This window comes from Macrosteles quadrilineatus, unplaced genomic scaffold (assembly GCF_028750875.1).
Source record: "Macrosteles quadrilineatus isolate MER2022 unplaced genomic scaffold, UCM_ALF_1.0 Scaffold_153__1_contigs__length_253293, whole genome shotgun sequence".
Taxonomy (NCBI): domain Eukaryota; kingdom Metazoa; phylum Arthropoda; class Insecta; order Hemiptera; family Cicadellidae; genus Macrosteles; species Macrosteles quadrilineatus.
In genome coordinates, this window is record NW_026542746.1 from 90057 (window position 1) to 115830 (window position 25774).

Consider the following 25774-nt stretch of genomic DNA (forward strand, 5'->3'; position numbering starts at 1 on the left):
TTTCCATTTGCAAATTAAATATACCAACTATATTACTTGTAAACCCTACCGTTCCGATTACATTGTTATTCACCCATCGCACGAAGAATAAATCTTCTCAGTATGCGCAAGACGTTTCAAAGAGTTTGGACGAGAGGGGAAAGAAACTTGAAGGCGGCTCATCAGGGATTCATGGAATTCGGGAATGAATCACAATACAATCTGGATGGTCAAAGCAGACGATTATTCATACTACAGAATAGTTGGCGGAGACGAGCTATTGTTATGTACCAGCAGCAGAGAGAGGTATATTCCCACACTATTCATCCTACTCGGCATATGACACCACAACACTACAGTGTACAACTACAGCAGAATGAGAATGATATTTGCCACCTGAGTCGGCAAGAATGCTGTGTTAGTTCACACGTGGCTATAGTCGGGTGGGATGGATGAGCCTGGATGGAATGTCGGAATTCACCGCGCCCACTAAAGAATTTCAAAGCCTCTCACTTTAGCCCAATTTCATTGTGACTGATGGCTGCTAGTTTTATGTACGAGGTTTCAATGAGTTGTTAAATTCATCCTATAAATTTCAGAACATCGGTGATGACAGATTATTGACTTTACCAAACCGTTTCGCTTATTCGTGTTTAGAGTCCTTGGAGGCTATCGGCCATATTGGATGATTTCAAACAGCTGCTGAAGAGTAATTTAACGCCCAAAAATAGTTTTTCAAACACCAAAGTGATTATAATTTAAACATTTATACTGTGGGATTATAAATGTTCTTTGTAGTTTTAAATTTTCTTCAAGAAAATCCCATGGAAGCTACCGGCCATCTTGGATTTGCCCACCATAAGAGCAATGTTAATTTCGTTAATTTCAAACAGCCGCTGAAGAGTTATTTACAGTCAAAAATATATTTTTTTTGAACACCAGATTGATTGTAATTTATTTAATATTATTAATTATTATTTATTAATTATTAATATTATCAAATTATTAGTTTAAAAAATATTTAGCATACTGAGAGATTATAAATTTTCTTTGTAGTTCTTTAATTGTTTTATGAATTAGAACGTCTAGGCTCCATTCTCTCATATAATAGGACCTGGAACATTACAGCAATACAATTTATTCACAGTAAACACAGTTTTTAGTATCCTGCATGGAGTGTCATTTGAAATATTTTTACGAGACTTTACCTAAGTACATTCTGTTTATCCTAAACACAGTTTTCTCATTGAAATGTTTAAATACTCTTCTAAATTTTTACGATAACCCTGGTACATAGGGAATTGACATTTGAACGGAATTGTGGACTACAATTTCGGAGTCACTACGTTTAATCCTATTTTTCTTAACGTTTTAATTGTGAATCGAAAAAAAAACTAGCCAAATCGTTTTCTACTTTTTAAGTCCGATTATAAGATCTTACTGATTGGATGAAATGCTCTTAGCTCTGTCAAAAGGAGTAAGGCAAGGATTAACAAAATTCAGCCATACAAAGTTTTGTTAAAAAACAAAACATACAAATGGCAGAATAGCATACTACTAAAAACTGAGCTCACCTATCTATGAAACACTAACGGACATTTACCTCTGGCGGAGAACTTTCTCTGTGTTGGAGAACTATCTCCACTAAAAGCTATAAGACAATTTGCAAACTGCATCGACGTTTGAAAATTATTTAAATAATAAAATTTTTTTTAAATAATTAAAGAAAAACTATTTAAAATTTATAAATAATTACAAATAACTTATTTAAATATATATATATATTGTAACTAATTCACTTTTAATTAAAATTAATTTTAGAAATATTTAAATACATTTTAAAAATATTTAAATTTATTTTAAAAATATTTAAATAAATTTAAAAATATTTAAATAAATGTTAAAAATATTTAAATAAATGATTTAATTATTTGATAAATTATTTAGTGACCAGGAAACATTCGTCACTACATCAACTACCGCGTCGTTGCCTATCGGACCCACTTCCTACGTTAACTCAAATTTCATTACCCGGGCTACGGGAAATAACTTAAACAAATCAAAATTCGTGAAAGGATGTGGTCGGGGCTCGGCAAGGGGTTTGTGGGCTTGTTTTTCTAACCACCGGAAGGGAAACTGTGTGAACCTATCCGACATTAAATCCTCACTTTTTTGTAGTGTCGAGCAGGCGCCTCCTCCAGACATCAACTAGAGGTTTTTCATTCATATGTCAGACGACCGTCTGTCGAGACAAACTTCAATGTACTAATCCTAGGTACAAACTGCGCCTCACACTCAAAACCCTTCATTTTCACCCGCTATATTCGATGTGTAGGTACAGAACTGTAATTTGTAATAGGTAGGTAGGTCCACTAAATACTAAATTATAAAAAAAAAGTCATAGGTTGGTAAAAAATACTTTTTTCCAATACATTTTTACACGTTTTCCTGCTTATTGATATACGTATATTTAGCCGTTTTCCCATTTTTTATCTTTGATGTATTATATGGTATTCACATGCAATATATCAAATTTAGTATGTGCCACGATATTAGTTCTCAACCTGTTTTTAACCAGCAACTTTTAGTAGTCCTAATTAACGTCAAAAATAATTACATCCCAGCAAAGTATTTATTTTTGCAAATAGTACTTTGTACTTCGAGCAAAACGTGGTACTCGTTGAGTAAACAATATATTGAATATTCATATATAAAAATGCTTTATATGATTGGTGTTAGAATTATTTGTTTGTTGTATTTATTGTCAAATTTGCAAAACTTCCCTGTAAATCAAATATTGAATCTGCATCTGTATACATAAATAAATAGATTTAAAAAAGGAGGGTTGTACATGCTGTGGCTAAAACCCAGAATTTCATTATTGGCACAAAACCCTAAGAAAGTGCTAAATCAACATTTAAGTTTTGATTAATTACTAATGTTGTTAACATTCACTCGAATTCTAAAAGTCGTGGCGTGGTACTGTAACGGTTAAAGGCAAAATATAGCAATTTGTTCATAAAGAATCGATAAATATTTATAATTATGAATAGGATCCGCCTCCACACAAGTGACCGGTCGTTAGTTGGATAGTTATCGCTAAATTAATTGTCCAATTAGCGACTAATTGGACGGAGGTCTGCAAGTCCATTATAAATGCAGAGACACACCGACCCACTCTTTTTCTGATTACGGTATATCGGTTAGACTATAGTATACAACCATTTATTCGCTGATTAATTTTATAAATTCATGTGGGCCTGGTTTGGCAGGAAACTTCGATACATTTTGTTACCAGACGTTTTGGGCATTGAAATATTAATATCCAGTTGATAGTTTTAATTGAAAAAATATAACCAATTCAGCATGTAAGTATGTGTTGTATTTTAGCCATAGTATTTTAATCACTATTTGGAATAAGGGTACATATATTATAATATTTAAGGACAAGGGGAATCTTGAATTGTATCAAAAGTAATTGTTTCTAAATTATTGCTTAGTTAATTGATCGTGTTTATAGATGAACATAAAATACACCAAGACTGCAGGCAATAAGCTTATATTTATAAATCGGTTGAGGAAATTAACTCACAAAATCAGAACCTAACTTTAGCCGGGCTCCATTCTTCGATTCGGTCGCTGGCGTTGAAGTCTCTACTGCTCTAGCTAGAGTTCTAGTCATAGATAAAACTTGGCGTTGCTATGCAGTTGAACGAAGAATTTGTATAGACCTAGTAATTTTTTTTACCACACGGACATGAACAAGGGAAATTTGTTAATAATATTTGTTTACGAAGTTTTATAGATGTATTTAGAGCTGAACTTTATTGGTCCGTCTTCATTAATTTTGTCGAGCACGAGTGGTTAAATACTAGTGTTATAGTGCTAGCCTTCAAATGCGAAGGTTGTTAGTTCAATCCTAGATCTGGACGAACATTCCATTAGCCAATGGGCTATCAACCAATGATGCTTTTTGACAAAAGGTAGACGTCTGGTAAAATGATCAGGGATTGAGCGGTTCCCTTACGATAACGTTAAGAATATTTAATAGCGAAGACAAGCACAAATGGAATAAATAAACAAATCACTGTGGTTCGAATGTTTAAGTCGTAAATATACGAATATATTTTAAATTAGGATACACAATCAAGAATTGTTATACGTTGCTAACCTAATCGTCGGCAGTTGTTTGTTTGATCTTATTATATTTACTATTGCAAAACACTGATTAAACTAAGGATAAAAACTACCATCACCGATCACCGGAGTCTAGAGACTCTCTTAGTCGCAGTCACGCAAGACCGGCCTCCAGGAATGTTCGGTCCAGACTCTAGAGACAAAGATACTTTGAACATTAGTACTTGGGTACTCACATAACTGTAACAGATGTAGGACTAGCAACAATGTCGCTAGCATCGTGGACTTGAATCACAGCAGCAGTGTCCACACACCGGCCTAGCAATATACACGCACTGAGCACAAGCACTGACTGCTGACTGACTGTAGTGTAGTGCCGACTCTGCCGACACGGGACACGGGCCGACTGAATGGAACGGACCGCATGAATGGAGGGAGTGGTGGTGGGGGCTGCCGCACCGGGGGATCCGGAATCTACTTCTACTACACGCTTCCCGGAATAATCGGAATAGATAAGCTTAAAATTCCTCGGCCGACACAACAAAACCATTTGGGATGATGAAGGGTGTGCTGCAGCCGACCTGCTAGACCACCCGCGACTTTCGATTCTCAACTATCAGCTGTTCTGTTAGGGAGTTCTGAACTATCAGCTGTTAGAGTTCGTTTTCATCTGTTTCTGCAAGTAAAACTTGAATTTTACCTAATCTAGGTTTGACATTTTTCAAGATTTAAAATCATTTATCAGCATCAATATAAGTGAACAGAAGAACCTGTCATACCCGGCCATACTGAACCGAGTCCCTGGACGGATAAACCGACATCTTATTAAAAACGACCATTTAAACAATACCTGATAATATCATAATTTATATTTAATATAATATGTACCGTAGTCAAAGTAGGGAGTGTTAAGGTCCATTTTAAAGTTATTTTTTTACAAAACAACATGTTTGTAAAACCAATCGGAAAAGTGGTTAAGTAACTAACATAATAATATAAATTAAGATAGGTAACTCAAATTATGAAGGAGGTAAAAACTGCTCACAATTAATTGGTTATGGCAATTATTAGGCCGAAATATACCGTAATTGTCTTCTGAAAAACCAATGCCTTTGAATAGTACACGCATAAAATAAATAAAACATCTATTCTATGGTACAAGTATACTAGGTACTCATACTATTTCAAGACTGTTTTTATGCGTTTCTTGTTGGTGACAATAAGTACTTGTGTTGACGAAGTGTGTTTCACCATTGACTATATATACGTTTCACCTATTATGGGGTCGATTAATTTGTAGTTTACAAATCTCTGGCGAGGTTTCCAAGAAGTGGCCAGATAAATGAAGGCTCCGTAAAACGAGCAGGATATGAGGGACTTTACAGTAGGCATTTCAATAGGTTTTTAACCAAATATAAAACATAAGAATATTAGATCTTGGAGATACTAGAAACTTTTTGAAACAGGGGTCATCATTATAGCTGGAACCCTAGTTTGCCAAGCGAATTTTATGTTATTGGATACAGTTGAACTGTAAGTAGTTTTTGATCAAGATAAAGGCGCATAATAGCTACAATTCGCATGTGGCGTAAAGCATACAAGCTCATCTCAGTCCGCCTTGCGCACAAGGAGTAAAACACGTCCTACACAGTATTGCCTAGGGTAGAGCAATAATAGCTGGAGTAAATTCCATTAGTCGCAAGTGGAAATGTAATAATCTGAATATAAACACAAATTAACGAAACAAAATGGTGAGTCGGTGGCTCAGTTGGTAGCGTCACGGACTTCGGGCCCAATGCAGAAGTGTTGTGGGTTCGGATCCTGGTCACTGCCACAAACTTTTATCAGTACAGTTCACCTTTGTACTGTACCGGCTCACCCCTTGCTTTGCTGGATACGTTCCACGCACAGATCTGTAGTCTATGTGGACGGGCAAATGCAAGGTTAAACGAGGCCGCCAACCTCTTACGAAAAAAAAATAGTTATAATTTTATTATTTTGTAGTAGATAATATCATTGACTATATATACCTATAGGTATATATAGTATAGGTATATACTATACAGTATATACCTGTAGGTATATATAGTCAATGATAATATGTAACAAAGATACATAGTTACGTACTGCATTCATATGTATCTTGATAAAACAAAGGCGTTTGTCCAATGTTAATCGGTCGATTTAAAATTTATATTTTTGAAGATATAATACCGGATAGGTAGATAAGATAGATAGATAGATAGATAGATAGATAGGATAGATATAATACTTGATTATATAATACCGGGTGTCCGAAAAAGAACTCCCTAGTTTTAAAAATACCTCACGATAGTATTAGTGTAATTGAGTAATAATCCTTTGGTGCTGTAATAAGTTTTAGTTTCGTACATTATCAATACGTTTGGGACAGCTGTTTGACCTGGAGTGTAGTTTTGGTAATAAAAAAATAATAACAAATAATGATCAATAATGATGAATAAAAATCGCTTGGGTATCTGCAGAGCTACAAATGGTTCGTATACCGAGGTGTGCTAGTGTTAAAAAACTTTTATTTAATTATCTTTCATTTAATTTATCAATCATTGTAATTTGTATATTGTACAATAAATAAATAAATTTTAAAACAAGGAAGTTGTTTTTCATAGACCCGGTATAACACAAACTTAAATATGTATCACTCAATAAAGGATGTACTTACGATGCATTATTTAATTATGAATAAAAATGTGTAATAATTTCAATGATGTGCGAGTTAACTGTTCTACTGTTTAGGTGGTAGACGAATGTTTTTTTTTCACCCATAGTTTGTCATTTATTTAAACTGTTAACGTTCAGGACAAAACCTGCACAATAGCAATGAATAACAATTTATTTACATCAGCTATCACTACTTATTGCAACCAGAGGTGCCCCCCCCATTTCATACTGTCCCTTTCTTCAATCCCCTAACCAATCTTGGCCAATATTTCAAGGATTTTCTAACAAAAAACAGCTAACTGTAAATACGAATGTTTAGTCAAAATAAATGATGAAATATCCAGGATCTGGTCCTGTCATGTAATTAGTTAAAGGTCAAATTAAAGCTAGTTTAGTTTCACTTACCCTACTGTTAGTACTGTTTATTAAATTTTATAAAATGTATTGTTTGTGACATGAGTTGTCTTGAAAACCAGTTTTTACTGAATACCGCTTTGAATAAAGGTATTACTGTATTTATTTATAATAATAACATTTTAATAAATAGACAACTTTTCACCATCCCTAAAGCAGCAAAAGCTTACTCATGAAACCTAATGTTATTTAAATAGAGAATAAAACTGATAAAAGAAACATTTGAGCACAAATCTAATCAAGCCAATGGAAATTTGTTTGCAGCACAATAAAATTGACTACAACTTTAACTAATAAAATATCCCATGAAAATTGTCAGATTTATTTCCTAAAAATAACAACAATTTTAATGACTACCTAGGTTTGCTGCTACAGGGAAGGTATTGAGGTATGTTTTTATTGAAATGTTGATAGCTTAGAATGAAATAAACAAAATTGACAAATTTTATTAAAATATATCCATAAACAAGCAAACTACAACAGTTTATTTATTCTCCATAAGTATATAACATGGGAATTTTAAATTTAAAGTTTTTTTTAAGTATCTCCGTAACTGTTTGGCATACAACAATGCTTCAATATACGAAATTTTTCTTTTTTAAAGTTCTACAAAATGGTCTGGAAAGAAACTGTAAAATTTTGTTTTTAGAGTCAAAAATGGGAAAAATGAACTGGTACCCCATAAACCCCCGTTCCCATAGTCCGATTATGCTGGTCGCGATTTCGTTCGAATAAACGAAGGTTTACACGTTTCTAACAAATTTCATCAAAATCGGATAATTTTTGCTTGAGTTATCGCGCTCAGGGCCGGTTCTAGGAATTTTTCAGAGTTAAGCGAACACCCGAATCAGCGCCACTTAGAATCCCCCCCCCCCAAACCCATGAACATGTAACTTAACCGTATTTGTGAATTTTTCCCAATAATTTTGGGAAGAATTTTTTTTTTAAGTTTAGGTAGAAGAATACTTACTTGCAATAAAAGGCTGTTTATTATTCGCAGAAATGTGACATTTATACACTTTTACTCATCATATAAACTATAGCAAAACCAAGGACACACTAAAAAAACAGGCCGTAATGTAATGCTCGTCAAGCATGACGTCACGATAGAAGACGGCAATGACGTAATGTTTGCCGTTTGTGATCAGCTGCTTGTTTTAATCTTTCCTTGGCAAATAAATAAATAAATACCTACGTCATTGCCGTCTTCTATCGTGACTTCTTTGGGCTGACTGGACTCGCCACCAGGGGCCCATTTCATAATAAACTAGATTTGCATTGGGCGATCCGCTGATTTACTAATAATATTAGTTTGTACTTTATTATGAAATGTGCCCCAGATGTTTTCTACAAAAGTCTACTCATTGATTTGGCTTTTTTTTCTTCCTCTTCCAAATTCGCCTTACGCTTTCTATGATAAGTGCCAGACGGTTTTTTTTCTGCCATTGTTTTCATAGTTTCGGCTCGCAATATGTTTTACTCACTCATTCAGTTTATACTTTCTTTTTATTTAATGTGCTAATTATAAATTAAACTTAAAACACTCGTAATAATTCGCTTATCAACAATCATGAATCAAAACAATGCCGATACGGTATAGGCCTACGCACCTACGTATACAACTAAAAGAGTGCAATACAACGTAGTGCTCTGCTCTAGGATCAGAGGCAGAAAGGAGTGAGGGGAAGTTTCTTGTTGTGACAAGTGGCGCTGCGCGCTTGCTTATCTCGAGCATGAGTGATTCGTGAAATGAATGAAACCCAAAGGTGCCGCGCTGGCGCTGACGCTGCCGACTGCCAAGCGTCAGCTCAGTTCAAATCGAAACTGAAAATGGCATATTGAGTCCTTGAGTTGTAGTGCTGTACAAATATACAAAATTTTCAAATGCTGTTGGTACAAACAGAATAAATGCCTTTATTGTGGTGCTTTGAATACTTGAACTCTGAGCAAAAATAAACAAAATTACGTTGTTCACGTAAAAAAAATGTCCCGTTGGCGCCACGGCGCCACTTTTTCGTGGCGCCATATGCGGCCGCGTAGTTCGCGTATGGGTTAAACCGGCCCTGATCGCGCTAACCGACACACACACACACACACACATATAAATATACCTATATATATATACACTATCAGAGTACCCGTCCTTCGTACGGGGTTGGCATACAAGTATAAAATGCTTATTGCAGTTATACTCAAGCTTTGAGTTTGCAATGAGGGAGGACACAGTATGATAAAATTTGCTTCTTTAAAGTTACAGTATTCTATAGTATTACACATGTACCATAGCAATAATGTTCTACCACTTCACCTAAACAATAGAGAAAAATAAATTATCAAAAATTCGCAAAACATCACAAATTATTCATTAAATTAAAAACATAAACATAACTGTAAACAATCCTACTTTGACAGTTAGTTCTGATTGCGTATCTCAGTTTTTTGTTGCTGCTTAGTTCAAATTAGCAGTTTTCATAAATGCAAAAAAATATAGTGCTGCACCCTGTTGGTAAATCTTATAACTTTTTAATGCTTTTGCATATCATAGAACCAACTTTTTAGTTGAAACAGCTGACTAAATTCTTTAATTCCCTTTACTACAGAGCCCGAAAGGATTTTTGAGATAAAAATATGCCTATATGTTAATCGGGAATGTGAGCAATAATCATGCCAAATTTCAGCCCAATCCGTCCAGTAGTTAATGTGTGATTAAACTTCAAACAAACACACAAACTTTTAAATTTATAATATTAGTAAGATGAATTTGAACGGAGGGTGTTTTTGGCCTCTGAGGACCTCAAAAAAAAGTAAATTGTTCCCAGGTCCAGGTGTCCATGAGTACCTACTACGGTAATAACTTATTCCCTACATGGGAAATTCGCAAAAACCATTGTGAACTACACTACTTTCCAAAGTAAATTTAAGTCCAGCAAGGTCATTTGGAAAAGACTTCTAGCTAAGAACTCTAAGATAGAAGTCTTACACATTTTGCTCTTAAGAATTTATTTACAGAAGGCTGTGTTGCGTCTAAATGATAGTTCGGACATCCAATTGGTATTGTGTTATTAAATTCTAGTTTAACTATGAGAAAATGTTAACAGTTTACGAAGATGGATTTTAAATAGGCTACTTTTATTTATAATCGTAACCTGATTGAGGTAGGTACACCACTCTTTATGGTGTCGATATACAATCGTGTTTTAAATATTTAAAATTAGTTTTATTCCTCATAACGGTTTTAAAAAACATATTATTTTTTATATTATATTTTTATATGTTTTTCTTGAATTTAAAATTTTTCTTCAGTTATTCTTTGAAAGGTATTAGTAATATTCCTTTTGCCTTAAGCCGGGTTTTCCTAGGCGCGTAGTCGGCCAGCGGAGAGAGGAACGCGGAGAGCGGACTCAGCTGGTCTTAGGTAATTTAATGTTACTGTTTTCCTAGCAGCGGAGCGGAATGCCATGTTAATTTCAATTCCGCTCTCCGTTGTCCGCTCTCCGCTGGCCGACTCCGCGTCTAGGAAAACCCAGCTTTAGAAACTAGTTTTGGAACACTAATAAAATGTGCAAATTGTGCTCTGTTGTTATTACCTAATTGCATTTTTAATGAAATTACTACAAAACCAGTTACAACTATAAGGTAGATAAAAGGAAGAAAAACAATTATGTAAAAGAAGTAGAACTATTTATTTTGAACAATCATCGAGGAATAATTAAAATTATGAAGAAGAAACCATTAGGAAAACGGAAGATATGCGCAACAAAACTTAACTAGAAATTTAATAAGCAGGCAATGGTACATGGCAATCTGAGAATTAAATATAACCTAACAAGACAGACAAAATAGATTAAACACAGGACATCAACAAATTGTGAAATATAATGGTGGCAACAAATTTTAAAATCTAATGGTCCTTCTTCAATCTAACATTTCAAAAATTTAACATTGTCGAGTTACATTCAAAAAACCCATCAGTACTAGAAATAAATATTATAATAAATAACCATGAGTACACCAGTGGAAATTATTTATAAATCATGCATTTTCCCTCTTGCTTTGTTTAACATTTATAAACAAACCACTACAACTTTTACATTTTCACTTTACTATTTTTTTTAAGAAATGGTCAATAAATATAATGGACATGATGATTGTTTAGATGGATGGTGAAGAGAATTCAGGTAGTTTTAACACTCTAAAATAACATTTTAAATATTTTTTTTACATAGAAAAAACAAACACAGTAAAATTGACTAGGGCTTTCTTAATTCATACAAAGTTAATGAGAGTGTTGTTTGCAAAGGAAACACTGGTTTATTGCTCTTTTAAGGCTTGGAATACTGACTTTACTGGAAAGAGGCACACTTGACTATTGATGGACGTTAACAATTTAACTGTCTAACTAGGTCGTCCACTAACATATGGCAAATTAAGTGGTGTATTGCACTAACGGAGCGAACTATATCACGAGGAGCAACCAGTCAGCATTTAGCTACGGTGACCGAGGTAATATCTAACACGGATACACACTCATTACAACAAGAATACGTGCCAACAACAAGGGACAATGAGACTTCAAACCCCATTTTTATCTAGACAGATTACATAACTGTAACAAATAAAACTAGTCTAGTAAGTACGAACAATAAATCAAATGGCAAACAAGGATCCTAAATCCAAAAAAGGAAGAATCCTTTAGATAGCATCAAAATATCACACTTGCGCTTTCACACTGAACAGGAAAACCACAAAAGACAGGAAGGACAAACCGAGCAGCGTTTAACGTAGTTCAATAGAAATTAAAAATAAATAATAAGCAGATCTTACTGTTTAACTCACGTATGTTAACACTTGTAACATGAAACAAATCTTGTAGAAACAAAGCATATACGGGACAATTAAAGCAAATTATTTTAAAATGAATATAAACAGTTTTAAATTTATTATACATTTTAAAATAATACTTTAAATTAAAGATAATTCCAATAAGTTTGGTTTAAAGAGAAACATCAAGTGGTACTGTTTTCATTCAATCAATTGTGCATTCCCTCAACTTGCCCTGAGACAACATTGATCACAAGAGTAAGCTAGAGGATAAAACCTTTTATGTCATTCATCTGTAGTTTGAAAGTTTAATGTATCATATTATAAAGCATAAATATTTTAATGTAATAGGGTATTATTTTTTGAACACTTTATAGTTTATATTTAACAGGTTTAGTGTTTAATCTTATAAATGTCAAAGCAAATCACAGAGCTTTTTTTAACTACAAATCAGGTTTTAGATTTTAATGTTATGTTTAAAAATCTGAATAAGCTATGAAAAAAATAAGTTCAGTATTCAACGTATCTGCGATATTGGGACTACTTTTTTATTAAGGCAGATAAGTTCAGTAACTAACAATTTAGCTATTTGAGGGCTCGGTTCATCTATTTTAACTTTATAGTTTAAGTTTACATGCTACATACATGGATAGATAATAATAATATTAAATACTGTTCAGCAAAGAACTTCCATTGACTCATCATGGAGAAAATACAACAAAGTATTTTTATTTTTACTACGGTAATATTTACAATTTTTGAAAAGTTTTCTTCCAATACTTGGGTCAAATAATATTTACCAAAGTATTCACCTGTCCTAGGAGGTAAGAGTAAGGATAACTACACGAAGATTATCAAATCTAAAGGAGTTTAGGCTATTCTGAGAAACAGCATTGGATTGAAAGGTATAACACCTGCACTTCAATTTAAATAAATATAAAAATAAAAACATTTACATTCAGGACAAAAAACTCCTACCACAGAAAAAGACAATTAAACACTTTCTTGCTAATATACTTAGTATATTAAAAATGTATTTCTGAACCAGCAACTTTAAAAGTAATCACAACAAATTCTTAAAACTATTTGTTTAACTTTCAAAATAACCAGCAACAGAGCTCTTCTGCTGTGGCCGCATAAGTTAAGATACAAAAATATAATCTATGTTTAAAAGAAAGAAAGACTGGTGTTTATTTCACTCAGATCGCAATTCTGTCATACTACAGTTATGTACTATTTAAAATCACATTTACATTTTATGTGTACATATTAACAGGAATACTCATAAAATCGAACATAACTCGGTAAATATTATAAACTATACACATTATAAAAAAACAAAAAAAAACTGAATGGTAAGTATGTAGTACAAGTAAAAAAAGAACTTTACAGAAAAATATTTATATATATACACAAGCACCTACTTGAAAGGTACTACCAAACTACTTTCGCCCGGATTTCAAAATACCAGAAGTCGAGGGGGGTCCTGAAGTTTTACTGTCCGTTGCATCTTCATCTTTACTCTGTTTTTGAGTCTGATTTTCTCTCATCTTCCATTTCTTTCCTGAACAGATTCCCTTAATAGTGGATCCTTTACTTCTCGGTTTCTGTGGCAAGGGGGGTGGCTCTCGGAGAACTGGGCTGGGTTCTAATTTCAGAGCGGGAGGCTGAATCTGAGATGATTCAGGTTTCAAAACACATGTTGTAAATACACATTCTTTTGGAAGTAGCGTCGGGTCTGATTTCAAATTTGCAAGTTCCTCTTTCAATGCAGTCGGAGAATCTTTTTCTTCAGCGATACGGGGCAAAGGCTGATTGTTGCCTATCATGAACTCTTCTTCTATTTTGTTACTACTCCGATCATTGTCAGCCATAGCTTTGACAGAAGGCTTGGATTTGACTTGCTCTTTTTCTTCCTCAACAACAATGGGCTTCAAGACTGGAGGTGACTTGGACGTGATAGTCACCCTGGGAGCTGATGTAATTGTAACCTTGAGGGCTGGGTCACAGAGCGGGGAGATGGAGGCGGGTCCAGGCTTCTCAGCTGTGCGAGGGTGAAGTCTATCAGGGGACAACGCTCGTCTCAGCAACGGCGACCCCGGCTCAGCACTCTTAGCTCGTCCAAAACCCTTTTTAGGACCTGATGAGGGTGTGGCAACAGAGGTTCCTGGACTGTAGCTCTGAGTGGTGTTAGAGCTGCCGGGTTGGTGGCCAGGGGGGAAGGCTAAGGGAGAAGGTGATCGGGTGGGGGATGAGGGTAGTGGGGAGGGGGATGGTGTCCTTGCTAGAGGAGAAAGAGGAATATGTCCGACAGACTTACGACGGCCAGGAGAATGAACTGACTTGGCCGCGGTGTGTAGTTTGTGTTTCAGTCCGTGTAGAGTCGAGGGACGTTGGTAGGGGGTAGTGGGAGGACCGGGACTGCAACTAGAGGGAGAGCTAGCAGAGCTAGATGACAAATCTGACTGGCGGGGGGTCTCCACAGTAGGTGGGGTCTCAGGGGTTGATTGAGAGAGTGTTCTACTAAACGACTGGAAACTACGGCTAGGAGTTACTAATGGAGGGGACGACACACCTGCAGCCATCTGAAAAAAAATCACCATAAAACATTCACAGGACTGAGGAGCTGAAAACATAAAACAATTTGGTGAAGTCTAGAATTTGAATTTGTTTGGACTTGCTGCACAAAAAAAAACTTATTTACCTTGCTACAAAACATAGTGAATGCAATTAGGAGGAAGTGGAGGAATCAATACTTAATAACTGCCAGCCATGCAAGAGGTGTGAAAACTATTTTCATGACTTGAGCATTTTCGAGCCAAGCTTTTGTATGGAAATGAAAGTGCTGTTATGTTATTCAATAGATAGATTTGTCATTACTCTACATTCCAAAATGAAATTTAAGGCAATTAATTATTTACATTAAATTAACTTTATGAATTATAATAAACTAACTACAAAGTTTAAGAGTCTTCAAATTTAAATTCCATCATCTCGTTACACCTTTAACAATGCACAACAAAACCACAAGTTAAAGCTGTGGGGGCTTTAAAGTATGTCAGATATGACTACCAGTATAAAAGCAGCAATGCTTTAGTAAATTTGATGTAATGTGCATTTATCACAATGTCCTCATTACTATAATCCTCCTAGCTATCTGCAATCGTGATAACAATGTAATAATAAAAGCTCCCCACAATTTTCTGACTTGCTGCTTAATCGCTCGAGCTTTTAGACTTGGCTCGGCTTGAAAATTTAGTCGTTCCCACACCTCTAATAGATAATGATTGATATAAAATTGAGTCACCTCATATTTTTTTAAATTGATATTGCTGCATATTTTTTAAAATTGATATTGCTGCATAATATGCACAATCAGTTGTACTTATATATTAACAATTAATGGTACCTATATATTATATAAGTAGGGATACAATTTTTTAACACACCTGCTGCATCTCCACACTAGCCCGTTTACTGCTGATGCGACGAAAAAGTGAAGTTTTTCGTCGCTTATCCCCAATATCACGCTTCTGTCGCCGCTGCTTGGCCTGACTGCGGCGAGCCAGCTTGCTCTGGCCCGGCTCCCTGCGCCGGCCACCAGACTTTATGCTGGTGTTCTCTAGAGGTGTGGAGCGGATGGTGACGTGGTCGCCCCCAGCCAGCAGCAGTTGTAGCACCTGGGTATGGTACAGTCCTTGGACGGCTTCACTGTTGATGTGTGTAATCAAGTCCCCAGGACGCAACCCAGCCTCAAATGCAGGACTTCCACATTCAACTGCCTGAAATTTTGATAACATTGTAAGCCTAGCAAAACCTAGTCCTAGTTGTGCAAAACCTGATCCATCATAAGAATGAGCAAAACTTAATTAATGTTTCGGAACAGGATTGGGATGAATCACTTATTGGAAGAAATCGGCGGAAGTGAATGAAATACTTTTAGACTGGAAATGGTATTAGAATAGGGGTTTCTTCCTCCCTATCAGTAAAACAACATTACTCTGAACTGCAAGGAAAATATGCTTTGGCGGCTTATGAGCATGTATAAGCAGTAAGCACAACAGTCCAGTTTGTTTCAACAATCATCAATTGGTATGATATACAATATCACAGTGACATTGTGACTGTCGTGGCAATATATTGACTGTTTTTGTCATTATGACAACATTGTCAACATACCTCACAACCGTAGTATTTTTTTTTTTGTAATCATAGAAATGTTGCTACAGTGTTCTTTTTACAACGATCAATTCTATGTCCAAAAAGATGAATCAACACTGTCTGAAAAACCGAAATATAATTCTTTGCAATTCTTCAGGTTGCGTTTTGGAGTTACTGTCACATATGGAGAAAGGATTTGTTCTTTAACAAATGTTATGTTATAATTGATTTAAGAATAAAGTTTGATTCGGTTATAACTATAACTGTTCATGGCACTAATGCTTACCATGACAAGGTGATGCATGGTGTAAAAGTCAGTGTCCCCATAATACACACGGATGGTATGGACGGTGAAGCCAAAGCCCGCAGGTCCTCGCCGGATGATGATGGGGGGCTTCAGACTGTTGACCAAGGGGGAGAGTTCTCGACAAGGGGAAGTATCCCGGGAACTGGCTGTACTTGAGCCTCCGGGAGACTGGATAGGTGGGGGCATGTCTTCCGCTGCACATCATCAAATGATCAGTATTCAATAGCTATGGTTTGGTAATGGAAAGGAAATACAGCTAAATCTTGCTTTAATTATTCTGAAAAATTAAAAAATGATTAATATGTTAAAATTGTTTACGTAACTTTTCAAACGACCCTCAATATAAAATATTAGTAGCTATCCATCGTTGGGGCAAACTACTATTTAACATAATAGAAGTTGAATTGTAGTTTGCCCTGTAGATGGATAGCTGCTCCGCATCCAAAACGTCAGCCTCTAGTTTAACTCTTTCAACGACGCGGTCATCACCCCAAGACCTAGATATTGCATAACAGGTAAATAATAGAGGCTAATTACCTTCTCTCACAGTTCTTACATGTTAGGCCTATAACTATTAGACGTGTTGCTATAGTTAAAACACCACCAGATAACACAATTCAAAATAAAATTGACTCTTACAAGTTAAAGTTTGTTACATTGAACAGGGTTGCCTCAGAACTCCTGAAATATGCACACATTTCCTCCCAATTTTTCCAGCAGCAGAACCTGGTTTCCCTGGTCGTGATAACTAACTTTCTAGTTTTTAGTGTAACTTTTGACTTTTGGTCTGTGTGGTCCCGGATAGTTTTGGGTCGGGTTAGGCCAATAGTTAGCCCAAGGGATAAGTTCGGGCCAAAAACAATCATCAGGCCAAGATCAGGTCGACTTGAGTTGAGCTGAGTATATATTTCTGCGATTGCAGTAAGCGTTTAGAACTTGTGTGATTGAATATAGATGATTGTCACGATCGCGGATGATGTTCTCGATTTCACAGTGACCACAGAAGACATTCACGATTTTGCCGTAATTGCAGACGATGTTCAAGATGTTTAAACAGTCAGATTTTTCATGCGCTAATGGAGTTTCATGAGCATTTACACAAGCAAATAAAGTATGTCACTGAGTGTTGAACACTTCTAAATTCTTCTGAAATCCTAATTGCAACAAAACAGCACTAAAATCAGGTTTTCCCGGTAAAATTAAAAAATCACACATAATAAGGGGTTTAACCAATCTGAATACGTAACACGATCAGACATCAGACACTGACATTTTCAATTTTTTTATATTTTAAATGTTACATGCCGGTGTTTGTTGCTGTATTGTCTTGTCTTTAATGTAACTAACAACTCACATTTGAACGAGAAAATATTTGTTGTTGTTTTGAGACACCTGATGATGCTTCAATGAGCAATACGTCTTATAATTATTAGGCATAGGAACTGTGAGACAAGGCAACTATTATCGTCCAAGTGATGGTCAAACCCAGAAATTTCTAATCTCAAAATCAAAACCAAATCTTAACCCTAGAGCTGGCACTAGTGTTACGCTGTACTGGCATAGGGATATTATTGATTATGTAATATCGTTTTTAAACCATCATACAAATCAGAAATAGCAACATAACTATGGATAATTATATATCATTTTGTTCAGAATAAGACAAAGAACAATAATATAGGCCTAGGTGGTTTACATGGTTACAAAAAAAACTTTTTTTTTAGTTTTTCCGAATTGTAGGCATTATTAATTTTTTTATAAAATGTTTTTATATTCCGTCGTGTAGCTAAGTGCAGGTAAGACTTATCATCATAAGGTAAGTTGTAAAGTTGTAGTAAATTTTGTGCTGATTCCAAAAATATTTAAGTTTATATAGCTTATTTTGTGTATTTTGTTTGATAGCCCTATTATTATGTTGATCGTACCCCCGCGCTAGTACGGTACCAAATAATCATCCAACCCAGGTCATGTACAAAACCGTACACCTTATACACTAATATATTACATACAATCAAAAATAGTGCATATTACCCACTAACATGTTAATTCACCTTATTTAAATACTTACTACAAATAATAACACTAATAAACGCATAAAAATAAACAAAAACACATCCAAACGTTGCCGATCGACACTGTTTACTGTTTATAGCGGCAGCGGCAGACGACGAAATCAATAACAAGCGATCGCGATCTTTTAAATAGAGTTCAAATCACTCCAAAGAGGTATACAAATTTTAAAAGTATTGTAAATAAGTACTATAACTCGTGAATTTTCATTTGATATGAGTTTTGAGGGGTTTTTAACGGATTTTCGGCTGAAAAAATTCATAAACATTGACGCCTGCATTGGCGCCATATATCCAGCGTTTGCCGGCGCTAGGGTTAAAAAATTGAATCCTGAATCTCAAAACCTAAATGTGAAACTTTCTTAGTAACTTGATCAAGGTTACAAAAAATTCAGGTAATAATAAAATGTTTATTATGCAATGAAAACTGACAGATATTGACTCCTGACCCTAACAAAATAAAATAAATATGAGACTGATAAACTTCAAACACAAAAAAAATAATAATTTTGATAACAAAATCTCAAAAAATGTAACTACTGATATGAACATAAACATGAATATTAGATTAATTAGAACATTTATTTTATATTATATTATATATTATCTATACTTATTTAATACGCAAGCAGGATTTTTGTGAGATTTACTCCTCCGAAACTACTGAACCGATTGACATGTTTTTGGTCTCATTGGAAAGAGCGTAACGTGAAGTTGTGCAGGAAACTTTCTTTTTAGGTAAATAATTAGAGGGTGAGGCCCTGGGGCCTTTTAAAGTTTCGTATTTCTCCATAAGATTAACATGGGAAACAAACATTGTTTTGAAACTCCAGCTGTTGTCAGAAATTATTTAATTGTAAACAGTCAATGTGTAAATTATCTATGTTGTATTAAAAAGTTTAGGATGTTGGTTTGTGTTTAATGATATAAGTTATTAATCATTGCATTTTTATTTTAAGGATTTGGCATATAAGTATGCCTATGATAAATAACTCCATTTCAGAGTTCTGCCAGTTTTTGCCTAACTCTGTTCTGTAGAGTTTAAAGTAGCCTACACCCTACACCTACAAATTGGCTACATAACTTAGGTACGGTACATTATAAAATCTGACAGCCTTTTTACTTTGACTTAAATTGTAAGCTTACCTTTTCCCGTCCATGGACAGTTTGATAGCTAAACATTAACCCTTTAAACTGGAATAGGATTGTTATGTAAATTGTGAGTATTTTTATCAGTTAATAATATTTTAGTTGACTCTTTTAAAATCATCGGAAATTATGACTGTTATTAGTTATTAAACAAGTCATTTGTTTATTTGTAACTCCTCGACTCATGTACTTATTTGAAATTGCTCGATTTTGAGCAACATGTACACTAGTATTTATTAGTGGACAATTTTCATTTGTGTTTAATAAGCTTGATGTGATACTTTGTTGTACGTTGTTCCACTATCAGTATTTAAGATGCCTTTTGCAGTTTAGAATATAATTTACTTGTTTCATTAGCGTTGTTCAAGGTGATCTGTTTGCTCCATTGCTGCCAAATGGTGTGTAAACTGTGTTTTAAACAATAGTAATAACTAACAACGCCAAATAATTCCAGAAAGTTCAAAAACAAAACGGACAAAATCTTCAATTTTGAAACTTTTTAATCTCGAAACTCACAGATCGAATCTCAAAATCAAAACTTTTTTTCTTCTTCTTAAGTTTTGATGGTTTTGTGATTTGAGATTCAGTTTTGACACATAACTAATAGATATAGTATAATTTAAATTTCCATAGAGTTGTTTAGCCTCCGGATTACTTAAAATGATTTACATTACCTGCATAGAGTAATCCTTAGTTGCTGTAGTGGCAACTAATTAAGGTTCTTAGGTTAAACCACAATTTGGTCAACAAGGAGTCCAAAGGCTTCATTTGAAGGTCATTTATAGAGTTCAATAAAAAAAACAAACACACAAGTCATGGATACATAAAACGAACATACTTTTACACAAAACACTAGATGAACAAAAGGACATTGACACAAGCGACTCGACCGAGCTATAATAAAGTTTAGACTTTACTGATAATGGTTCAACCTATGAACTGAAACTAGTTGCCACTACAGCAGCCAATAATTACTATATACAGGTATTTTAAACCATTCTAAGTACAGTTTAGAGTTAATAATGGAGTTTAAATTATTGGTTCGAATGTCACGGAGGGATGTTCTAACCTGGTGGAATAATAAGAGAGAGTCCGGAGGCAGAGAAACTCTTTATGACAGCTCTGGAGCGATGCTTGGATATCGGGAAGATTGGGGAGATAGCCATCCGTAGAGCAGCAGGCAGACCCTTAGTCTTCTCTACCATGGGAGACAGATCCTTTGTGATCCCTTGGGTCGGTGGACAAACCTCCGAGTTGCTGTTGGCAGGGTAATCATATTAAAATCAGGAAATTATATAGCTTCTGTGTAGCTCGGTTAAGTAATAAATATTTAGTAAAAACAAATTTTTTAAATAGAGGGTTAATTTATAAGTGATGAGGGTAATGACTTCTGGGCTTTTAAAACTTGGTGATACATTCAAGTCATGATTGACCAATGTGACATTTGAAGTGCGCAATATGTGTTTAACCCATTGGCACCGACTTACGAGCGTTACTCGTCTGGCCGCCGCAGGCCCGCAATCCGACTTACAAGCCCAAATTGTTTTTTTTTAAATTTTTTTTTACTTTTATACAATGTTTATGAATATCTTGCTTCTTGTTTTGCGTATTTTTAATAATTTATTTTTGGGAATAACAAAGGTTGTGTTTCCATGGAAACCAGATATGATTCAAAATCATCTGTGTTAAGGTAAAAAAAAATTTTTTCTATGTTATTACTTATAAAGAAAAACAACTGTTGATTTTCCTACTTAGGGAATCAATTGAACGTTATGATAATAGTGTCATTTGGTGTCTGGATTAATCTTGGAATTTGTAAATAAAGTTTACTTTAAAAAAATTATTTTTGTTTCTTATAATTTTTATATTTAATTTTTTTAAATTTTACACTTTGATTATCCAATTACAATATTTTGGTAGATAATTTTATTCTGAACAAAATGGCAAAAGAATTATTTAATTATTACCTACGGTTTTTTTATATGACAATTAGAGTGAAAGTCTACAAATTCGGTAAAATTAATTGCTGACCGAGGGCGCTGTAGGCAGCACATTAATTTCTTCCCCAATGGGTTAAATCCTTTCCTCATCATTCATAAAAAAAACAAGCATTTCAGTTTATATTTGACTAATTTCAATAGTAAAAAAATAACAGTAAATAATAGGAAAAAATTAAATAAACTAACCAAAACGCACGACCAACACACATGGAGTTAGCAAGGGGGGAGTGAGTGAGTGAACTGGACGAGTCCTCACTTGTAGCACCACTGCTGCTTGACTTGTCCACATTCCAAATTAACTGACAAGTTGTGCGTCTGGTAGTAAAAGAAAGAAAAACGGTGAGAAAATAAAAACAGTACAACGTAAAAATATATATATTAATTGAAAACAGTGAAAACTAAACAAAATTTTAAAGTCATATAAAGTAAATCTAAAGAAATTATTTTATATTCAAATCAAGAATCAAGAAACATAAACGGATTAGGGGATACCAGAAATTAGGAGTAGTCATACAAGTAGTTTTATGTGGTTTATGTGGTAGCTTCACTTTTGGTTGCCTCCTGTGCTTGAGATGTGACAAAGTAAAGCAAAGCAAGGTGAGTTTGGAACAGTCCCAAGAAACAATCAATGTATTGGTGATGGTGTACAAAGAGGACCTAAATTTAAAGTCCAACACAGTGTTTCCAAACAATAAGCTATGACCCTCTAGCAGTAGGTCAAGGGAGCAATTTGGGTGGGTCGCTGAAAGAAATAAAACACAAACAATTTTCAAAATGTTTTCTTCCCTGTAGGAAAAGTGGGTACTGAAACAGAACTGAAAATCAGGCAGTTATTTACAGCACGAACACGGTCTGGTGGTTATTAGAATACCACTGAGCACGGAGCAAGGTGATAATAATAACTTTTTACTTCAAACTAGGAACGTCAATGACCTGGATATTCTGGTTATTGTTATTCCCTTATTATTGGAAAATTTGAATTATATTGAGGTTCTTTTGAGACGGGTATATTTTATAGCAATTGCAGAAGACATATGCAAAGTTTCTTTGATCGACAATTTAAAATGTTACTGCAACCACAGGCCAATCTAGCCCCTTTATTTTGATAGTATGAATGATAATGACAAGGAGACAATTAGGGTAGGCACAAACACTGGGGGGTAATCATGAGGAAGACCCAGATGCCGGAGATCATGAAACGACGTGACTAATCATGTCACGGGGATCATGATGTGTGATCACGGATTATAATCACAATGATGAATGCATAATAGGGTAAGTGCACCAGTGAATGACCTTTTAACACAATCGCTGTGGCTGGGTCCCTGGGCATGGTGTGCCGTGGTGCGAGGCGGCTGCGTACCAGGGGACACAGCGCGCAATGCATTGTTTGCTCAGTCAGAGTGGCTCAGGATCTCGTCGAAGACGGTTGGTACGCGTTAGTATTGTGTCTCTAATACCAGTCTATTAATTGTGGTGTAGGTTGGTAGTAAATTTCCTCGTAAAATCCATGTCTGGCAAGCTTAGAAATCAACTTGTTTTTTTAACACGCTGCGCCGCACCAGGGCTATGCCTGCCATTGATGGGCCGCAGCGAATGTGTTCATAAACGGGTGATACAAGGTCAGTTCATATGACAATGTGATGCTTTCGTTTTGCAAAGAGAACATGGACAAACAAGGTTCAAAAAATATATACATAATGTAATTGAAAAAAGGCAATCGTTACTACAGACACACAAACCTGGCCTGATCATCTTCTGTTGAGATGGAGAAACGAGGCAGTCCCTCTCTGGAGTGCAGACGACGTTTGCGCTGCACCTGTGGCGAGACATCGTCACTCTCTGTCTGCGACGACTCTGGTGTGCTAACTTGTTCAGTACCTAACACTGTAGTCTGCTCTTCACCCGACGACTGTTCTAGAGGGAGACGATCGAATCCTGTAGGAAAACACAGCCAACTGAACAACACATCTCCTGGCATCTTACCATACGTTACGCCTAGTCATGAGGGAAAGTTTGACTATCATATTATAATGGATGGAGTGGATGACTTTATATCAAAAGTAGCATTCAATTAAAAAGTGAGGTGCGTACTAAAACGTAGTCTTTGTATACATGTTTGATTTAATAAAAATTTAACTAAAGGAAAAACTCCCATAAAGAGCGGAGATTGTATCAATTACAATATTTTGCTGTTGCACTGAGTAAAATTCTCATTTCACATTGGATCAAAAATTATCTTCTATTCAAAATTATGTAGCCTGCCTTCAATTATATTGTGTTTTGACATACTTAAGATAGTGCAAACATTTTTTTAAATCGGCACAGAGCTCACTGATTTGTGCTCCTTGCTGACTATTGGGGTGACACTCAATAAACAATATAAAAAAGTTACTTTAGAATGCTAGAAAAGTTTTTCTCAAACGGTTACACACCAGGGAAAGGCGCTGTGGAGGGTTGTTCACTCGTGTTTGAGTTGTCAGAGTCACAACGGAAGATGAACTTGCGAGCATCATCACTAGACCCACTGTTGCTGTGTGTGCTGAGTCGAGACTGAACCTTCTTGTACTGGGGAGAGCATGAAGAGAAGGTACCAAACAAAATGCTCTCCTCGGGGTCATCCGTATCCTCCCCGATGTCATGATTGTAACGATCTAAACGAGCTGTCAAAAACACACAAGATACATGTCTTTGCCTCAGCAGGATTACTTTACCAACAGGAGAGGAGAGAAGTAAAAGAAGAACAAGAGAACAAAGGAGGGCCAGGGAAAGGTTAAGAGTTAAGAAAGAAAAAAAAGGACAGAGGAATAAAGAGAGAGATAAAAGAGAGAATGGAGTATAGGGGCACAGAAAAGATTTAGGAGGTAGAGAAGAGAAAAGTATAGTAGGTACAGTAGTTAATCACACGCAACGCTAGAGTACAGTAGACTCCCTCTAGTTCGGCTTCGGTTGGATCGGCAGCCGGATGGTCCGGCCCGGTCTCAGGGGGACAAGTCATATGGTCACGGGCGTTTGATTTTCGACAGAAATCAACTTGAATGTTTAATTTCCGGCCATAGAAGTAAACAATTCATGTCAGTTTGGTTGACGGGTGCTTATATAGGTAAATTGTTGCATATTACCCATGGTAAACTATGTAAGGGCGACATAACCTCAAAAATAGCAAGAACATTTTATATCAGAATTCATTGTCCTACTTCTGGATATTGCTTTATATTAATTAAATTATTATTGTTACCTTACAATATCCGTTTAGTGTTGGTAGATAAACAACTACATGTTTCGTGGCGACTGCCACATCCTCAGGTTATTCTCTTCTTAGATTCGTCATCAATTTAAAACATAAAACACAGAACACACGTAGAAAAACACATTACATTAAACATTTATTTTGATACCGTCACGGTGCGTGCACGCGTTTGGTCGGGACGGCGGCGACTGGCATTGCAGTGTCCAGTTCAAGGTCACGTGACGTTTCGATCAGCTTATTCCTGGTTTACTCTAATTATTGTGTCAAACATTCCTATAGATTGCAGAGGTACTTGATCTTTGAGTTTATGTCCTTGAGGAAACATGGGGTGGGATCATTTTTTAACTGTTCTATGTTATTGTTGGTGATGAACTGGCTTATTTTTTGGTCGTACTCATTTTCATACATGATTACTGTGGTGTTACCGTAATCCCCAAAGTTCAAAAACAAAAAAATTCTAACATTAAAGACTTCCGAGTGGCTAAAGAAATTAAAGATAAACTGTCCTCCAATAACGCCATATTGACCAAAGCCGATAAAGGTAACACCACAGTAATCATGTATGAAAATGAGTACGACCAAAAAATAAGCCAGTTCATCACCAACAATAACATAGAACAGTTAAAAAATGATCCCACCCCACGTTTCCTCAAGGACATAAACTCAAAGATCAACAAGTCGAAGTACCTCCTTTTAGACGGAACAAAAAGATACCTCAAAATCACAGCCCCACACGCCCCGAAATTTAGGGGACTCCCAAAAGTCCATAAACCAAACATACCAATAA

General features: G+C 35.4%; 2 protein-coding genes across 2 annotated transcripts in view; both read right to left on the reverse strand.

Moving 5' to 3' along the window:
* The window catches only part of LOC128982180 (uncharacterized), a 39879-nt gene extending 35402 nt beyond the window's left edge, over positions 1-4477 (reverse strand). Inside the window, exon 1 of the mRNA XM_054401244.1 lies at positions 4353-4477. Within this exon, the coding sequence (XP_054257219.1) occupies positions 4353-4395 (43 nt within the window). The 5' untranslated portion in view covers positions 4396-4477. The remainder of the gene's footprint in view (positions 1-4352) is intronic.
* A 6412-nt stretch (positions 4478-10889) lies between these two features.
* Positions 10890-24735, reverse strand: LOC128982176 (microtubule-associated serine/threonine-protein kinase 2-like). The gene is made up of 8 exons (XM_054401234.1): positions 24630-24735; positions 24173-24400; positions 23480-23675; positions 21924-22052; positions 20807-20994; positions 16499-16713; positions 15501-15833; positions 10890-14636 (listed from the first exon to the last, which is right to left on the reverse strand). The coding sequence occupies exons 1-8, from the start codon at positions 24733-24735 to the stop codon at positions 13494-13496; spliced, it is 2538 nt and encodes an 845-aa protein (XP_054257209.1). The 3' UTR covers positions 10890-13493.
* Positions 24736-25774: the final 1039 nt, after the last annotated feature.

Excerpts from the sequence above, each read along its gene's own strand:
- LOC128982176 (XM_054401234.1), bottom strand. The coding sequence starts at position 24,735 with ATGACTTGTCCCCCTGAGACCGGGCCGGACCATCCGGCTGCCGATCCA. Across the intron at positions 15,834-16,498 it reads CCATGCATCACCTTGTCATG|GCAGTTGAATGTGGAAGTCC; the intron begins GTAAGCATTAGT and ends TCAAAATTTCAG. Across the intron at positions 14,637-15,500 it reads CTAGTGTGGAGATGCAGCAG|ATGGCTGCAGGTGTGTCGTC; the intron begins GTGTGTTAAAAA and ends ATTTTTTTTCAG.